The 19853-nt window shown below is 44.0% G+C and overlaps 1 protein-coding gene across 3 annotated transcripts in view; it reads right to left on the reverse strand.

Annotated features, from left to right (window-relative positions):
* The window catches only part of Prkn (parkin RBR E3 ubiquitin protein ligase), a 1186369-nt gene that overhangs the window by 593544 nt on the left and 572972 nt on the right, over positions 1 to 19853 (reverse strand). For all 3 annotated transcript variants that reach the window (XM_085687456.2, XM_085687459.2, XM_085687454.2), the window contains exon 5: positions 10376 to 10459. In XM_085687456.2, the coding sequence (XP_085543582.1) occupies positions 10376 to 10459 (84 nt within the window). The remainder of the gene's footprint in view (positions 1 to 10375; positions 10460 to 19853) is intronic.

Below are 19853 nucleotides of genomic sequence, written 5' to 3' on the forward strand. Positions count from 1 at the left end.
ATCTTTGTCTGATTTCTAATTTGCCCCATGGCCTATAAAACTGTCACACACCAGCACTCAACTGGATAGACAGACAAGCAAACAGAGAACTGCTCATTTCAGAGTGGGCCTAATCCCCCAAAGAGTTGTGTGACACACCGAACACTGTGGAAGTCTCAATAGTCTTCTTTCTGTGTGTGAAAAATGCGGTTACTGTGATTTTCCTGTTGCTGTATTCTCCGTGCAGAATACCAGGCTTCATAAAGGCAAATGTTTTCATATTTCCCACATTTCAGACCACATTCACCCATTGGTGTGGGAGAATTATCTGTATTCTCTGTCAATCATGTATTTTAATAAAATGCTGATTGGCCAGGCAGGAAGTATAGGTGGGTCAACCAGACAGGAAGTAGAGGCAGGGCGATGAGAACAGGAATATCTGGGAAGCAGGAAGCTCCCTCCACCATTCCTGCCCAGACCACAGAGAAGCAACATGTGAGCTGACAGCTGAAAAAGGTACCAAGCCATATGGCTAACGTAGATAAGGATAATGGGGTAATATATGTTATAAGAACTAATAAGTAGCCTGACCTAATGGGCCAATCAGCTTTATAACTTATAGAGATCTCTGTGTGATTGATTTTCTCTGGGACTTGTCGGTTGTGGGGTACCGGGCGGGAACAGATACCCCAACAAGCCGGCCCTCATGCTACAACCCATCATCCTCCCTCCTCTTCATCCCTAGATTACCTCCCCCAGGCTTCCTCCTGCTCCTTACACAGAGGCACGTGCTATATGTATCTATATTCAATCTAAGATCCACAAATGAAAGAAAATGTGGTATTTGTCTTCTTGTGTCTGTTTTATTTTGTTTAATAGACCTCCAGTTCCATCCATTTCCTTGCAAACAACATAACTTTGTTCTCCCTTATGGCTGACTAAAATTCCATTGTGTATATATACGGCATTTTCTGTATCTGTTCATCTGTTGATGGGCACCTAGGGTGATTTTGGAAGTTGGTTATTGTTCTCAGTCCTAAAAAAAAATCACTTAACAGCAAATTTGCAATCTCAGCAGGGTTTGGTAGAGACTGCTTATCTCTGCCCTACCTAGAAACAGCCAAGGAGGCTCCACGATTGGCATTGCGATTGCTGAATCCTTATTTGTGCATGTAAATGGCAGATGTTGGCAGAAGGACCCTAAGAGCAGGGCCGAGGCTTGGAGTTCCTTAGCCTTCTCCCCTCCTGGGGCCACCTCTACATGCAGCATCTCTGGGAAAGCTTCTTAAAAATTTTTTCAATCTCAATTTTGAGAATTTCATATATAGGTACTCTACTTACACTATTTCCTCTTCTGTGCCTTTTCCACACCCTCTCAAAATTATGGCTTCTTATTTATTATTGTTTTACACACATGCACACACACACACACACACACACACATGCACGCACACATCTACACAGAAGCTGTGTCTCTTTAATGTCAATTATATGGACATGCCCTGTACACAAATTTAAAAGTCAGTGTTGTCGTGATGGATACCTGGTTAATTTTGGTGTTGATCAATTATTTTGGGAGCTGTTCAGGAGATGTGGTGATGGAGGGGCGGGGGCCAAGAACAAAAGAAAAGAAGGGAGCAGTAACTGGGTCGTGGTGGCACACCCTTTAATCCTAGCATTCGGTAGGCAGAGATAGGTGAGTTCCTGTGAGTTTGAGGACAGCATGGTCTACAGAGCGAGTTCCAGCATAGTCAGGAACTCTAGAAATACTGCCTCAAAAAAAGGTGGGGGAGCAGAAGAGAGGGGAGATAGCACACTTGAGAGCAAGGACATGATCACTGTGGAGCTAGACACAGAGAACAAGCCCCGAAACCAGGATCACCTCCATATGAGGCCTGGCTTATTACTCCTGAGCCTGTGGCCCCTAGGGAGTCCTCCCAGCATTGGCTTTTGGCACAGACTCATCTTTAATCACAAAGTAGCAGTGTCAGGGAGGCAAACATTGTCCTCTCAGCTCTCCAGGAGCCATCCTGCCTCTACTGCCTGGCACATCTGTCTCTCTCACCCTCTAAACTGACCTCAGCTTTACCATTCTCAAGTGTTTCCCTCACTGTTTCTAATTGCATTCTGCAGTGTCCTTTGAGGGCTCCTGTAGCATCTGTGACAGAATTTGGAGGACGTATGGTAGTTGCCAAAGTTGGAAAGAAAATGTGGCAAATATAGACAAATTAGCTCTCAGTATGATGTCATGCTTCTGACAGTGCTTATGTCCTGATCTGGAATCATTCTGACTTCTTAGTATTTAAGACAACTTACGCCAGCCAATCATATGAGCTGATTTTGACTCATTGCAACTTCTTAGTATTTAAGGTATGGTGTGGGAGAATTGTCTGTATTCTGTCAATCATGTTTTAAATAAACACTGATTGGCCAGGCAGGAAGTATAGGCCAGAAAACCAGACAGAAAGTAGAAATGATGCAATGAGAACAGGAGAATTCTGGGAAGGAGGAATCTGATTCCTCCCACTCCAGCCCAGACTACTGAAGCAGCAGGATGTGAGCTGCCCCACTAAAAAAGGTACAGAGCCACATGGTTAAAATAGATCAGAATAATGGGTTAATATAAGTCACAAGAACTAATAAGAAGCCTGACCTAATGGGTCAATCATCTTTAAAACTTATAGAGATCTCTGTGTGATTTTCTTTGGGCTTGCTGGCTGCGGGGAACTGGGCAGGGCATAAATCCCAACAAGCAGGACCCCTCATGTTACAAAGGTAAGTTTTTAGTGTGGCCAATCTTTCTTTCATTTGCTCTCTTGGGCCATAGGGTTCATTTGAACCTCACCATGTGGCTGAGCAGCCTGGTCTGCAGCCCCAACAGAAGTCGACACAGGACCCTGAAATCCAGTGCAGGAGTTTGATGGCTCTGTCCTAGGAAAAGGGTCGTCTGCATAATTAGCCTTGCAAGGCATTCCTCTCTGCCTTTATTCAAATGATTGTTTCCATCCTCAAAGTATATGGCTCTTCTTGGAGCTCTTCTTAGGGGTGAGGTCATAAAAGAATTTCCACTGTTTTAACAAGGAAATGTTCAAATTGAAATACTTGTCTTGTACTAATTAATAATCACCGTAAACACTAAATTGGATCCCAGAAAAGGTTTTCATAGAGGGACATTGTGCTAAGTGCTAAGTGATGTGAGTCTTAATTATACAATATAGAGCCACTTAATGCCTTTTGGGATTTTTATGAGCTTCGGTGTAAGTTTTAATGGTATGGTAGAATCACACAGAAATGGTTCATTTTTTATAAGGCGGTGGACAAGGGATGAACAATGAGATAACTTTAGGGAAAATGACAGTGTTGGGATCCAGGAGAACACAGATACTTCTCAGTAAGGTGGAAAGTCTTCAGATAAAGACAGCTCTACAATCTCCAAAGACTTTTCGCTTTCAAGAACCAAGGAGAATTGACAGGAGTCTGGGACATCACAACCTTCTGAGTGAAATTCCAAAAATGATATACAGTCTTTGTTCCCAAAATAGAGAACTGGAAATGGACAGGGGTCGGTGGACAGGACACAGGAGGAGAAGGTGCTTGAGAAACGCTTACAGCTCTAGTCACCTCAGCCATCTTTAAGGATGGGTCGACTGCACAAATACCTCATATTGTCTCCACACTCCTTATAGTTTGAGACGTTGATGACAAGAGCAAGAGGCTTTGGGCTTTTGAAACAGTGAGAGACACAAAAGGGAGAAGGCAGAGGAGAGGCGTCCCTCTCTGTGGGCCAGCCACTTCTGGCCACTGCAGATAACAGAGAATCGTAGATAAAGATAGATTTTCAATCAACCAGTAAACAGATTCCTGCTGAGGAACATGCTGGGGAAACGTGAACAGTTACGACAGTAAACAACCATATGGCTGCCTTTAATGACCCAATCAATACAAGAAGAGTACGGTTCTTCTAATCAACTCCAGACCAAAATCTCATTTGTTTGCTCTGTTTCTAGCTTTCGGAAAGGCAAATCCCAGGCTCATTTACCTTGATTCACAGCACCCCAGGGGTTCAATGTGTGTGTTGTTGGGGAGGGGAATAAAGCTAAAAATAATTCATTTTTTATTGTCTTCAAAATCTCCTCTTTCTCCTCTTGTTCCTCACACTGTTACTATCCTAACCAGCTCACCCGCGTGCTCTGCCTTTGAAATTATCCAAACTTCAAACAGGGTGAGAGTCCATGACATAAAATCTTCTCCCAAACTAAGCAGGAGGAAACAGAGGAGACACACAAGGAGGAACTGCACTCTGCGTATTTTATTTCCCAGTCGCACCCAGGACTGTGGTCTCCCTCTATAGTTTTAGCCAGACTCCTACCTACTGACCAGACCCTCATCTCTGGCCGGTCCTGCTGAGCCAGCATAATGCAGGCTGAATTCTCTCCCATCTTGCTTTGGGAACATCCTATGCCTTTGACCTTCCCGACAAACCCCAGGACAGCAGAGTCAGGCAGCCCTGTGGCAAAACTGACAGTGTTGGCTTTCTCCCCAACAATAGCCATCAATGGAAATGCATGCACAGAATGAATCTGAACTTCCATTTCCTAGGACCCTCAGTTTTTGTATCTGATGAATGTGTTCTTCTTGCCTGGCTATTGTAGTGGAAATTCTCTGTTCCCCAGCTCAGCCCCCACCCCCAGTCTCTGACTGCCTGCTATGGGATTTCCCCTTCTCTCAACCCCAGAAGCACCATTTTGTGCTTCCCTGGCACCCAGGCTACACGACCTTGCTGACTTCTGCTCTGTCCTCACGGAGAGATGCCCCTTTGGGCTCAGCTCAGACTCAGCCTCACTGACACTTAGGTCATGGTACAATCACCTGTCTAGATGTCTGGGGCACACTGGATTCCTCTCCGCTGGGAAAGCAGTGTGTGAAAGTTTCATTTCCACCCCTAGCCTGGCACAGAAAACACACTTGTCTTGGCCACTCCCTCTTGTCCTTGCTCTGCTGAGTTTGAGCATTGTCCTGTCTTCCTACACAGACCCTTCTCCAAGACCAGTCTGGCTGTGGCTGCTGTTTAACAGTAACTGACAACTGACCATGCTTTGGGATGGCAGCTATAGTTCTCTCCACGGAAAGACTCAGATTTTACAAATTATAATTTTCTTTAGGCAAAAATTTTTGTCTTCACCCAAAGAAAACACTGCTAAAAAGATCGCTTTGGAGTTTCTTTCCCCAAATTGTAAGCATCAAGGGCCATGATCCTTGTCAGGGACCTCGGAAGCTGTGAGAATCTGAACACCCACAAGAAGCCGATATGTGTGGGTCACAAACACATGGAATCTATTCAAATTTGATCATCCATCTAATCACACTGCCCATTTTAAATCTTCAGTTTGGAAAACTGGCTTTAAGAGAAAAAAAAACTCAGTGTGTATTTTTAAAAATAAATTTACTCTGGTCCCCTGATAACTTTCTGAGAGCAAGTTTGACCCGAGTGAGAGAGATGAGGCTCCTTAATGACCGCCATCAAGGCGTGATGAAGTGCCGGCCTCCCCAGCCATCCGTCACCCGCTGGAGGACCAGGAGGCACTTTCCCAGCCCTGGACCAGGCCTTTTTCTCCCGCCCATTACTCTCACAGCTTCCCTCTGTCGTCTCACTCCATCGGCCTCCTGTGTGCCTGTGCTGAGGCGATCCCAGAGCTCCGTCACATTCCTAAGCCCTGACCCTCTCATTTATGTCTGATCTCCACCCCATCTGAGGTCTTCAGTGCTGTTAACACTGACATGAGAGACGGCTTCCCTCCAGCTCTCAAGATTTCAATTGTAATTAATTTGAAAATAGTTTCCATACTTCTGCCACCCTTCTGGTAGATAAACTTTTCTTCTGATCTAAAACCAGAGGTGCTCCTTCTACTGATCAATCATGAGGAATCATGAGGAATTCCTTTGCTAATTCCTTGTTGTCTAAGATATAATCAAGTTGTGTTTTTCTTTCCCACAATGACATTCTAGTTTTAGAATCATTAATAGAAAAATTTGAAGCATCTGGAATTAATGGAAGATTTAAAAGCTCTCATATTAAAACACTGGGCTGGCTACTTTTATGTCAACTTGACACAAGGTGAGGTCATCTGAGAGGAGAGACTCTTAATCAAGAAAATGCCTTCATAAAATTGGGCTGTAGGCAAGTCTGTGGGGCATTTTCTCAATCGATGGTTGATGTGAGAGGGTCTGGCCCATTCTGGGTGGTCCAGGAGAGCAGCCCCCCTCTATGGCCTTCACTTCGGTTCCTGCCCTGACTTCCCTCACTGCTGGAAGAGTAAGATGAAATCACTCTTACTTCCAAGGTTATGTTTGCTCATGGTTGTTGTTATCACAACGGAAATCCGATTAAGACAAACACTACCTACCGTGGTAACACGGACACATTATTTCTTCATATCCAAAGGAGAGCATAAAATACAGGGCTGAGATTCATGACATCAAGAATAGAAAGAACTTGGGATTCCTGGCTACAGCGGCAAAGAGTTGTTTTTGGTGTTGGTGTTTTTTTTTTTTTTCTTTTTCTTTCTAGCACTCAAGCATTATGGGGTCGCTACATTGCTTGGACGCTGATAGAAGTGAACTCCTCATCCACGCTAAGTCGGTGTGAGCTGAAGTCACACTCTACACGGAGATGCTTGCCATAGGAGTGCAGGTTCCTAACCTCCTCTTGCATCTTTAAAAATCACACTTCTGAGTTCAATGGGGGAAGTGGGGAGTAATAACGATCAAAAGAATTGCATAAAAAGTACCCTAAAATAATACTTCTTAGATTAGTTCATTTTCATACATCAACAAAAATTTGGTGTTTATTCAAATTTGCTAATTGATATCCAGTTCCATCATAATAAAAATAACTCAGCAACTCAGAAAAGAACAGGAAACTTTCTTATCAGACACTGAAAACTTGGTTTAGATATAAGCTGCCCTTGAGTCTGAATGCTTGATTGGTTTTTGAAAAATGCCCTTAGAAGTTTCTAGTTTGTCACCCAAATAGCATGTCAGACAACAGAGAACATTTCGTCACGCTCAGACACCATTCAATCATCATCTGAGTTTGACTCCAAAGCTTTCACAATTCAATTTTATTTAGAATTAAGAAAATATGACTGAGGAGAACAGTCTAAGGACAGGACAAGCATTTGTCTTTTGTGGAGCCACAGGGCAGAACGAAAGGGGAGTGAACGAGTCCATTCCTCGTTTGGTTTGCCTCTGCTTTCATTTGCCACCCTCCACACACAGCTGACCTGCGGTCCCCTGAGACACCCCCACTGATGCATGAGCATGTATTTGGGTTAATGGGGTCCCTTCACAGTGCAGCTGCCCGAGAAATGCCTCCTGTACACAGAATACCACTGAGGCCATGGGGCAGGGCAGGGAAATGTTTGATAGTAGGACTTCATGCCTTCGGGAGACATCAGGACCTCTGGGTTCTCCTTAGTCTATGTGTGTGTAACCGAGATAAACACATGTTCTCCAACAGACAGACAGACACAGTAGAGACATGATCTCAACTGTTAAGACTACTAAAGAAGGCAAAATATAAAGGAATTTGCATAGCAAATGTGAAGCTTTCTGCCATATCCAAAGTTGAATTAATTGTACCAGCACAGAAAATTTTAATTGATTGTGTCCACTTTTAATCTGAAGCAAATTCCCTGTATGCTGATTTCAAAACAAATGCCACGCTCCTTCATAAGATCACAGCTATTACTGTACACTTGAGCCAGTGCAGTGTGCCCTGTCTAAAGTGCGCTAGGGTGAATTGCATTTTTATGTGTTGCTTTCTTTGTGTGCGTGCATGCGATTCAGGGAACACGCAGATCTCAGTGTTCTTCCTCAGATGCTGTCCATATCTTCCTTTGTGTGCATGTGTGCAGATTCAGGGGACACGAGGATCTCCGTGTCCTTCCTCAGATGCTGTCCATATCTTCCTTTGTGTGCATGTATGTGGATTCAGGGGACACGAGGATCTCCGTGTCCTTCCTCAGATGCTGTTCATATCCTCCTTTGTGTGCATGTATGCGGATTCAGGGGACACAAGGATCTCAGTGTCCTTCCTCAGATGCTATCCATATCTTTTGCTTCAGGGCAGGATTTCTCACTGAGCCTACAATTTACCAAGCAGGTGGCTAGCTGGCCAGAGAGCCTCAGAAATCTACCTTTCTCAGCCTCGTTGGCACTGGCCATAACAAGTATGTGACACCATACCTGGCCTTTTGAAAATGTGCACTCTAGGAATCAAGCTCAGGTCTTTCCATTTGTAGCACAAGCATTTACCAACTGAGCGATCTCCTCAGTCTCCATATTAATTACTTCAATAACTGAGGTTAAATCTTGATGCTAGTGAAAGTGAACTAGTTAGACTATATTTAAATATATAAATACTAATTAGGAATAGATTAGGAACTCTGTTCTTTTGAATTTTAAATATATAGAGTTCAAGATGTCATATACAGATGGTATATATGTATATATATACATATACAGATAAGTACCACATATATGTATATATATATCAACCATCTTTCTATCTACCTGTTTATCATTCCATCTGTTGATACATATGTATATATATCTCAACACTCATACATTTCTCAATTATATATAATCACATCTATTGTTTTATATATAGCATAATTATACATATTCATACACATGCAAACTTAATTATACTTAAGAATTCTGATCTAAAAACAATATACTTTAATTTTACACCAGTGAGAAACTCATAAAGCTCCATCATGATTTGACATTTGTGACTGACATGTAGGTCATCATTTTCCTTAAGATTTCTTTCTTTGGCCTTGGCATTCATAAAGAATCTGTCTGTGGTCTGGAGCCCATTGTGATGGAGAATGCTTGTCTGCCTGCTGCTCCCCACTCTCAGGATCCCTGCCATCACCAGGAAGGCTGGCGAGAGCAGGCCCATGTTACGATTCAAACACTGTACCTATTGCTGTTGACAGACTTTGCTCCTTAGAGAAGATATGAACTGCCAACTGGCCGTGACAGTCTGTGAACTAGCACCGACATTTGTGTTGGCACCGTGACAGTGTTTATAGCTCCAGGAATGCATAGTGCCAAAGAAGGACTGGCCTGAGGTTTCTGAGATTGAATGTACTACATTACACAAATGATATAAACATGCTGACAGCGATAAGCATCACGTAAGAGAAAACTTTAGAGCCAGGGTCTCTGGAAAGCGTCTCCTCCATGTGAAGTGTGTGCTGTGAAGAGGGAAAGGCACACAGAAAGGCAGTAGCGGCATTTCAGTCATAGAACCCATCAGCCATGATGCATTTTCTAACTTCCCATCACTTCAGAAAGCAGCAAGAAGGGAAAGAGATGAACCAAAAGATGAATATTTGGCAGGTGTGGAATAGAAACATGAGCTACAGGACAGGGAGAAAAAATGCCATTCTATCTCATTTGTCTTTCGCTAGGCTCAGAACCAGATCTTCTTTGACATTTCTTTAACCACCTCCGAGGGCACATTTCAGCGTGACTTTGGAAATGCACAGTTGAGTCTGTGTTCCTGCTTCCCAGCAGGCACATCCTATGATGGTTGTGGTCTTCCAGGCGGTGTCTGTTGTATGTTAAAAATCAGGTTTGTGACTGTCTGTCTCTGGGAAGTAAGGGCTTCCCGGAACAATCAAACCCAGCAGAAGAGGCTGCAGGAACCCCAATTTCTATCTGGCTGGACGGAATTTCAGGAGAAGCATGGGGCTTGCAAATGGCATCTAAGCTGCGGGCAGTACTGGGAACTGAGCACTCAACCTGTGAGTGTATGTGTGTGTGTGTGTGTGTGTGTGTTGTGTGGGCAAACATCAGAATAGGTACCTGTGAGATTAACCTGGATGTTATCCTTAAATAACTCTCTACCTTGGTTTTTGAAATAAGATCTCATGAACACTGGAGAGCAAATTCAAGGCCACTTTTTCCACTGTTATTGTATGCATACATCTATATGTGTATGTATATACACACATTACTAGATATAACATGCTCGGTCCTTATAATGCTACTTGCATGTATGCTTTCAGGCTGAGCATTTGGCAAGGGACAACAAATTTGTGTGCTCATCCTGGTGGACAGCACCTCTCCCACTCTGAGCTCTCCTCATTGCCTTTGTACATCACCAGAGGTGGCTGCTGCCGGGGAAGTGACAGTGAAGCTAACACCACAGGGAGAGTCTGGAGAATGCTGCCAGCACATCTGAACATTAACCACTTCTCATAGGATCACTGGCTGCAGGAAGTCAGCTGACACCTCTGGCCTCTCTCCTAATCTCCTAGTAAACCCCGAGGAGGCAGTTATATTTTAAATTTGTAAGTAATTAATTTAGTCAGAGACTTACTGCTCTGGTTCCAGGACAGTCTGGAGATTGGCACTCGCCACTCATCCGGTTTGGAATTAAGACATCTTCCCAGCAGGATGGACCCTGTGGAAAACAAAAACAAGTAAAATTATCATATCCTGCATACAACAGAAATGTGAATGCCCTTTCCTGGACAATCCTGAGGCCTGCCCGTTGGAACAGAGAAATGACAGGACTACAGTGATCCACACAGTGTGGCTAACAGATGTGGTAGGGGCTTTTCCCAGATGTTCTCGCAGACTATGCTGGGTCAGAAGTGTCCACATAAACCTACAATAATTCATTGTTATTTGGCTCAAACAGGTTCTTTCCTCCCCCCTTTGAATCTCTGGTCCTGTTTGAATGCTGCTGTACAAAGGCCATCCTGGTGCGGGACAGCACTACATAGTGCTATGATACAATGGTCTTGTACTCTGTAAAGATTTGTCAGTTGTACTGGTTCAATAAAAACCCAAACTAAGAGGAAGCAAGATGAGAATGCCTTGGTGATAACAGGTAGCAAGCCATGTGGCTAACACAGATAAGTAAGATGTAAGCATTAGTTAGTAAGAAAGCCTGACCTACTAGGCCAACCAGTTTATAATCCATGCAAGCCATTGCGTGTTTCTTTAAGACTGAAAGCCTGTGGGACCAGGGGCAACACCTCTGCAACATGTATGTCTTTGCCTGTTCTATGACTGTTTGCATTCCAAGAAGTCTGATCCCAAAACAGCACCACGTGTGACAGGAGGACATGATCTTCTAACAATACCCAATGCCTCATGTCCCATGTCATGTACATGGAGGCTTCTGGGTACCAGGCATGCATATGCTTAGAAAGGGTGTGTACCGCCACCTATGTCCTCAGCAGGAAACACCCATGTTTGTTTGCTTTTAAAATGTTCTTGAACATTTTAAGTTACAAACGATCTGACTCCATATAATTTTAGGGCCCCTCTATGCCGGGGTGGCCACTATGCTGTCTGCTTGGATCTCAAGGCTACCTGATCACATGTCAGACTCCCCCTTCTCCCATTCATGTTTTCCTGTTTCTCATGTGCTTTTTGGGACTTCTCTACTGAGAGGTTTTATGTGTGTGTGTGTGTGTGTGTGTGTGTGTGTGTGTGTGTGTGTGTGTGATTATTAATGTAAACCTCACTTTATTAAAAGTATCCAAAGAGCATGATATATTTTATTTCAAGGTTTTGAATACAGCACTAACCAACTGGAGGCCACCCAGATCACCAGAGAGCTGCATAGCTACCTGCAGCTACATCAGACAGTAGCAGTGACTTCTAGTTCTTATCCACAAACCCGTGTTAGAGCAGGAGAGCAGATGCTGAAGTGTTGGGAAAGGAAAATAATGAGGGAGAAACAGCTCAAGCCATGTCCCTCCAGGTTGTGGTCTCCTTATTACTGACAAACAACAGTGGTCATGTTTTAATGAAATGATTTTTCCTAAATTCATTCCAATTTTAGACATGGATATTTAAATGAAAATATACGTGGAGTTACATGGAAAGGGGGCAGTGTTGAAAACATGTCTGGAAACTGTCTGCTCCCACTGTCCTGGAGACACTCACACTCACACACGCGTGCACACGTCTTCCCTGAGGTATCACTTGACATCAGCTTGGAATTCACCTGTGTATTAACACATGAAACCAATGAGACTTAAGGAAGCAGAAGTTGATGATGCTTTCCTGGAAATGCTCAGTAGACAGCAAAGAATAACTCATGCCCTGTAGGCCATAAGGGGACTGAGAGCTGAAAAATAGTTCAAAGGTGAGGAGAGAGGGCAGAGGGACCCTGCCACAGAGTCTCATCAACAGAATATCCTCAAATATATTGAGAAAATGGCCAGCTTACCTGCCTCAAAACAAAAATCAACACACAATCCTAAAGTTCCAGTAACTCCTTCAAAGGTCTAAGAGTGTTTCTAGCCTATAATTGCAGCAATCAGATGGAGGAATGGCAAAAAGTATGTTGGGGACCCAAGAGATGGAAAGGGGGCGCAGGGAAATGACAGCTCCCAGACAGCAGAAGGCTGAAGGGTGCTGGCATCACAATCTGTAACTTAAGAGACAGCCAGGGGTGGGCAGTGTGTCTGTGAGTATGACAGGAAGGACAGGGGATGGGCAGAGCTTCCAGCACAGGTGGTCTGACAGCCAGTGGCCTGGAGCCAGGTGGGGGAACATTTGGACGAAGGAGCAAGGGATGCAAAGTCATCATTTACACTGCAGGAAGTAAATCAGTCACCATGGGCCAGCCTAAGGATTGTTTCAGTGCCAGGAATCAGGCTTGAGATACTTGGAAAATTTACAGCCGAAACTAGTGAACATGTGATGGTACACAGAACCAGAGACCCTGTCTAGAGCCAGACTAAGCCTGGCATTTCTTCACCAGTATACAGACATACACATGTGTACCTACATTCATATGTGCCTGGGCACACACTGACACGCACACACATGCACACACACTCTCTCTCTCTCTCACACACACACACACACACATACTATACACATGCCACAGCACACAGGTCACAACAGATCATCACACATGCATGCACACAGACATGTATGCACACAGCACATACACACGATCCTATGGGACGTGTAGAAGGCTGACATCCACCTGTAAGACACTTTGAACTCTCAGACCAGTAGTCTACAAGCCACTGCTAAGCCTGGACAAGGTGTGCAGAACGCAGGCTTGTTTCAGTGTCAGCTGGGTTTTTTGTTTGCTTGCTTGCTTTTGTTTTTGTTTTTGTTTTTGTTTGGAGACAGGGTTTTGCTGTGTAGCCCTCACTGTCTTGGAACTCACTCTGGAGACTGTAGACCAAGTTGGCTTTGGACTCAGACAACCTCCTGCCTCTGTCTCCCAAATGTTGAGATTAGAGGCCTGCATCACCACAGCCAGGCTTCAGTGGCTCTTTGTTAGCATTTGGGAACTTGGTATTCTGAGAAGCTGTACTGAGGTTCCCTCTCTGAGTGGGTGAGATGAAGGACATGATTCACCCAATATCTGTTAAGGCAGGAGTGTCTGCATGGCCACTCCCACCAGCTCCCACAGGGCTCTGCCCCTCTCCCTTTGTGCCTCTCTCTCCTGATTTTGCTTCAGGCCATTTTACTACACCAGATAGCAACCCTATCCATTCTCCTGGTGAGCCACTGCTTCTGGGGCAGCCATCAGGACACAATGTTATACAATTAGTCACCAATGATGCGGGAGAATTGTCTGTATTCTGTCAACCATATTTTAATAAAATGCTGATTGGCCAGGCAGGCAGTATAGGCGGGAAAGCCAGACAGGAAGTAGGGGTGGAGCAAAGAGACTGGGAGTTTTCTGGGAAGCAGGAAGCTCCCTCCGCCACTCCTGCGCAGACCACTGAAGAGGCAGCATGTAACTTGCCCAGCTGAGAAAGGTACGGAGCCATTATGGCTAACATAGATGAGAATAATGGGTTAATATAAGTTATAAGAATTAACAAGAAGCCTGACCTAATGGGCCAATCAGTTTATAACCTTATGGAGTCCTGTGTGTAATTTTTCTTTGGGGTTTGCCGGTTGTGGGGTACTGGGCGGGACAGAAACCCCAACAAGCCGGCCCCTCATGCTACACACCAAGACAAAGATCTCCAGTTATTTAGGGGGTCACCACTCACCCTTAAGACCAAATGTAAAGGTTTCTTTAAGTCTCAGTTTTAGAGCTAAATGTATCTTACTCAGGTTAAATACTATGAAAACAACCGTGGGAGGAGAAAGTGGAACCAGAGGGAAGGGGAAAGAGGATGCATTTTGCCTTACAAGTGGTTAGCCTTACTGTAAGGCAATCTGCATGTTTGAGTTTTAAGTATATGCATGGCCTCTTGATATAACTACAAACACTTGGAGGGCAAGAGAACTATTCTACTTAGGGCTCTAATCACACTCATTAGTCCCTTGGTGGCAGTTGAAGGGAGAAGCCCCCAGTGAGAAACATAAAATCGCCCATTGTGCATCATGCTCTAACACCCTCAGAAGGACCTGGGCATCCTGCTTATTTCTTAATCACTATTGGCTACAAGCTGTGGTTATTTCAGACTTATCGCCATTTTCAGCAACTGTGAAAAAGCCAATCAAATCTGAGGAATGTGACAAAATTTGCTTTTTTAACCAGAGTCATGCTTTGCTCCCCTATCTACCAGTCTTTTCTTTGCTGGACTCTGAACGCACCCCCAAAGCTTGACTAGTTGACTAATCATTTTGAAATCTTTTTTCTTTTCTTTTCTCTTTCTTTCTTTCTTTCTTTTTTTCTTTCTTCCTTTCTTCCTTTCTTTCTTTCTCTCCTTCCTTCCATCCTTCCTTCATTCCTCCTCCTCCTCCTCCTTCTTCTTTGGTTTTTTTTTGAGATAAGGTTTTGTTGTAGCTTTTTGGGGTCTTCCCTGGAACTAGCTCTGTAGACCAGGTTGGCCTCAAACTCACAGAGATCAGCCTGCCTCTATCTCCCAAGTGCTGGGATTAAAGGTGTGTGCCACCACCACCTGGCCTTGTGAATTTTTTCTTCTCTGAGATCACTGAGTGTTCTGATAGGAACAGCTTCAAATATCTTTCCAGGCACAATGGTCATCTTTCCCAAGGACAGATGCTCTCCAGCCTGATGTCTGCTGAGCTTTGTCTCCCAAGTCATGTCAAGAGGCAAGTATCACTGAGCAAGCAGACTCTGGAAACTGTGTAGGTTTAAAAGTAATCCATTCCACCGTGGCTCACAGGGAGAAGAATGGGAGGGAGGCAGTGGTTGTCCGGATCAGCACAGAGGCATCTTCTGAACGCCTTATACCTTATGAGGCAGGAAAAGAAAACTCCACCCTGACAACAGCTGCAAAGAGACATGGATAACTCCAAGCCGGATTATATTTGCTGCTAAGATGCATAGGTCCTGCCTCAAAAATCTAGATGTAAGAGCAATCTCCTGTGTTTGGTGGTCTGAAAGAAAATGGCCTCCAAAGGGAGTGGCACTATTAAAAGGTGTGGTCTTGTTGGAGGAAGTGTGCCACTGTGAAGGTGACCTTTGAGGTCTCATATATGGTCAAGCCATGCCAAGTGAGACAGACAACTTCCTGTTGCCTGAGAAAGACGGAGAACTCTCAACTACCTCTAGAGCACCATGCCTGCCTGAATGCCACTATGTCTCACCATGATGATAATGGACTGAATCTCTGAACTGTAAGGCACCCAATAAAATGCGTTCCTTTCTAAGAGATGCCATGGTCATAGTGTCTCTTCATAGCAACAGAAACCCTAGTTAAGATACTGTGCATGTCACAGATACTAATCTTTGATATCCTAATTTTTAATGCTCAAACATTAATCACAGTGCTTGCACAGCAACCCCCACAGCAGTCTCGGAAGGTAAGGAGTTGCCTGCATTATACAGGTAGATGCTACATGCAGTCACATGGAAAATACATTTGTTACTTTCTTTATGATGACTCCAAGCCAAAGCATTATGATGTAAATAATAAAAGTGATGCAGAATTCTCTCGGACATAGTGATAAACACAAGGTAGAAGTGAGTTTGTTCACAACACCTACACCATCGGGATGCAGGCTCTACCTCCCTGAAAGCAGAAAAGGCTCAGTAAGGTCACGCCATCCCACAGCACATTTAACTTTAACTTGCCTCATTCTGTTTTTAGAAAACATTATTACTTTATTTTTAGAATTGAAACCCCTTCTCTTTCCTCCCTCCAATCTCTTTCCATGTACTCACTGTCACCCTCTCTCAAATCCATGACCTCTCTTTCTTCAACTTAAATTTAGAAAATGTTATGTTTTAATTAACCCTTGCACACTTCTTCATCAGCTACATGGCAAGCGTGTGCCAAGTGATTGTTTTCTACAATGGAAAGAAAGATCTTTAGAGCACAGAAGACTTCCAGTGAAGTGAGGGATATTGGAGCTCAGGGCATGTGGGTGCCAGCCAGGATAGCATGAAGCATGTGTCATGTCCTAACAAAGAATCACTTGGCTGCTTTTTGGAAACTGCACCTCCACTCTTTTTACCTTCAGGCCCTCCCACCCTTGGCTGTCCTTCTCATCACAATTGGGAGAGCTAGAGAAATGACTGCTATGGTTTGGCTCTGAAGTATCCCCCCCTCCAAGGCCCACATATGAAAGGCTTAGTCCACAAATTAAGGCTGTTGCGAGGCAATAAATGTTGTGAGGTGGGGGTCAGGCAGGAGGTCTCCTGGACCTTAGTGGGAAGACCTTAAAGGAGACTCTGTGACATCCCTTCTTTTTTCTACTCCTGGCAATGAGGTGACAGGCCATGGAATGACACCTGTGACCCAGTGAGCCCCAACAACCCCTTTCTCCTGCGAATCTGATCACCTCAGGTGCTTGTTACAGTGACTGACTGACTAGAGGTGACTCTCTCATGGCCACCACAGCAGGGGCAAGCTACCCAGCAGCCTCCTGGCCAAACCAGATCAGTACTGTTTATATAAAGCTCCTGTGCTGAGAAATGGTTTCACAGTTTTAATTATTGAAAAGCATAAGGAAGAATATAATATCACATGCCACGTGAAAGTCATGTACAGTTCAGATGGTAGCATCTGCAACTCAAGGTCTTTAGCACATGGCCTCAGGTGGGCGTGGTACACAGACCACATTTACTGTCAGTGCCTTCATGGGAAAAACCATCCAACCATCTCCATGGTAAATGATATTGCATAAGATTATAACAAAAAGTATTCCTCCAATTTTATATGGTGGCATGAGTGGCTGTGACCTAGATCTCAAGGGAGATGTCACTTCAATTAAAATCTTAGAGCTGTTTCCCCAAGAAATCTCTCTGAGATAGCTTCTGTCTCTCCATTCTCCCCATTTCTTCCCTTCCTCCCCTCTGTCTCTCTCTGTCTCTGTCTCTCTCTCTCTCTGCCTCTCTCTCTGCTCTTCCCCCTTCTCCCATTTCCCTCCATAACCCACTAAATAAATATCCAACTTCACTCTGCATGGTGTGCCTATCCGCCTGTCTCTCACCCACCTCGTGGCGCACTGCAGCCACTTGGGGAACTGTACCATCCCTGCCTGGAACTGGCTGCTCTTGGGGCCCACTGCCTGCTGCAGCCACTCAGAGATCCGCAGCATTTTATTTTTACCATAACACTGACTAAGCACATCTACAGGCTGCATCAGAAAAATGTTTCTGAGAAGAAAGCAGTAACAAACCCTGCCAATTGTAAACTTTCAGAGTTAATTTTCAAAGTTACAAAACTAAAGCAAAAGTCATCTTGACTAGGTTTTCCAATGCCCAACTGAGGGAAAAATGGAAGCATTTAGCAGCCTGTTTTATATTCGAGTATCATAACACAATGGACAAAATCTAAGCAGGACCAAAGAAGACTGTCCTTGAATGACTGAGAGGAACGCTGTGCCGTGGTGTGCTCCTCCTCGTGTGGGGCCTGCAGTGCTACTTCAGATAGGCTGTCAGCCCCCCTCTCTGAAATGGCACCACGAAGTCTCGCTGCTCAGGGCCCTCTGTGCTCTCCTCACGGTAACGTCACTCAACTGTACTTGTACCAACTATCTCATGTCACTATCAAATGTGCTGCGTTTAAGATATAATTAAACTTAATTTAAGACATAACGAGACTGGAGGGACTAAATTAAATTTGGTATTCAAACGTGGTGCTCAGCCCAGTGAGGCCTTTTCTGCAGCAGCTGCACTCCCAGGGCTAGGTCCTTCCTGTGTCCGGCATCTCCATCTGCCACAGGGTGACGGGAAGGAGGCTCGGATCTGCAGCTCGTCTCTATCCATATGTCTGCACTGAGGCCGCTGACCCACTCCACGCTTAACTCTCGACATCTGAGAAGCAATGAGGTGAAGGCTGCCTTCAGGCAGAGTGGCAGGGACTCCGACAACAGACGAAACCTTCGCACAGCCTGGTATTTGCTGACTTTCAAAAATGGCAACTGTTGCATTACTTCTTAGTTCTCAAAATAATACTTCCTAAGAATTTATTTATTTTTTATTGCTTTTTAGCAATAGCTGAGCTCCAAGAGGCTAATCCCTAAGGGATTGACTGAACTCTACTGGGTAATTTTTAATTCATTCTGTGTCTCCATTTCTCTATGGCTCCCCAGAGATCAGGCGATCAGGGCACTAGCTGTGGTGGGTGCACAGAACTCTGCTAAAGCACAGGCCTCTGCCACACAGTCTGTTCCGTGGGCTCATCTTCCTCCGACGAATGTAAAGATGCCCTGCTTCAAACAGAGCATAAGGCTGTGCTTACAGCAAAGGCCGGCAGACATAATGAGTAAGTGGGGGTAGAGGAGAAAGTTCTGGGAACAAAGACAGTATTAAACTCACCAAATATTTATTGAACAGATTCTAAACCTATATATACACAAAGACAGACCGAAAGACATGCATATATACAGACACTGTCCAATTTTTTGTACCTATATTTATAAAAAATAAAAATTATCTTTCTTATAGATTCCATGGAGTAACAAAAACTGATACAAATGAAATAAGTATGCTCACTAAAATGAATAATTTTAATGCCTATATCAAATATTAGTAAGATATAAAACAACTATACCTTTGCACAGATGCATAAGCACACATACATACATGCTTGCACACATTTGTACACATAAATGGTGAGAATGTGAGCTGATATCCTTGCTATATGTATTACATGCAGGTCAAATAGGACTCAACTGCCCAGTCTCTAAGTATTTGCCAATAATTAATAAATAAAAACCTATCCACAAGTTAAATGTTAATATTCTTAAGTTTCTTTATAGTAGTCCTAAACTGGTATACCCACCAATATCCACCAGAACATACATAGACATAATTTAGTGTTGGCAGAATTAATTTATCTGTGGCCGTAACTCCAAGGGTGTTGGCTATGTGTTGCCTATTGGCTGGAAGTGTCGTACACTCTCTGGCTTGGCTAAGACCCTCAGCTAGGCAAAGCATCCTTCATCAAGCCAGCGGAGACTGACTGCCAAGTCATTTTCCTGTCATGTGGTCAAGGAAAGTCTCAGACAATAGTGAGTGATCCACAGGTGCCTCCCTACTTAGAGAGGAGCCATAGGCCCTATCCATACTCAAAGAGGAGATGTTTCACAAAAACAGAGATGGCAGGATGTGGGAGGTCACTGTGTCACTGCTGAATACGTTTGTGTCACAACTAAAACATCTGATGAGGAGAAAGACATTTCAGGAGATGGAGGAAATAATTCCACTTGTGCCTTAATGCCAAGAGTCCAAGATGTGACTATTATGTGCACACTTAACCAGCTCAAACTTGTGGCCATTTCAACCATGCCCTGGAATTGTTCTTTCATGTCTTAGGAGACAGACAAACATAAATGCTGGATAGAGTCAGCAATAGATTCCTATTTATTCTTGTAAATTAAACAAACTTAAAAAATCCACTTGTCAATGGTAGAGAGGAGTGGATTCACACTTTCATCTC

This window comes from Myodes glareolus, chromosome 1 (assembly GCF_982192425.1).
Source record: "Myodes glareolus chromosome 1, mMyoGla1.1, whole genome shotgun sequence".
NCBI lineage: Eukaryota > Metazoa > Chordata > Mammalia > Rodentia > Cricetidae > Myodes > Myodes glareolus.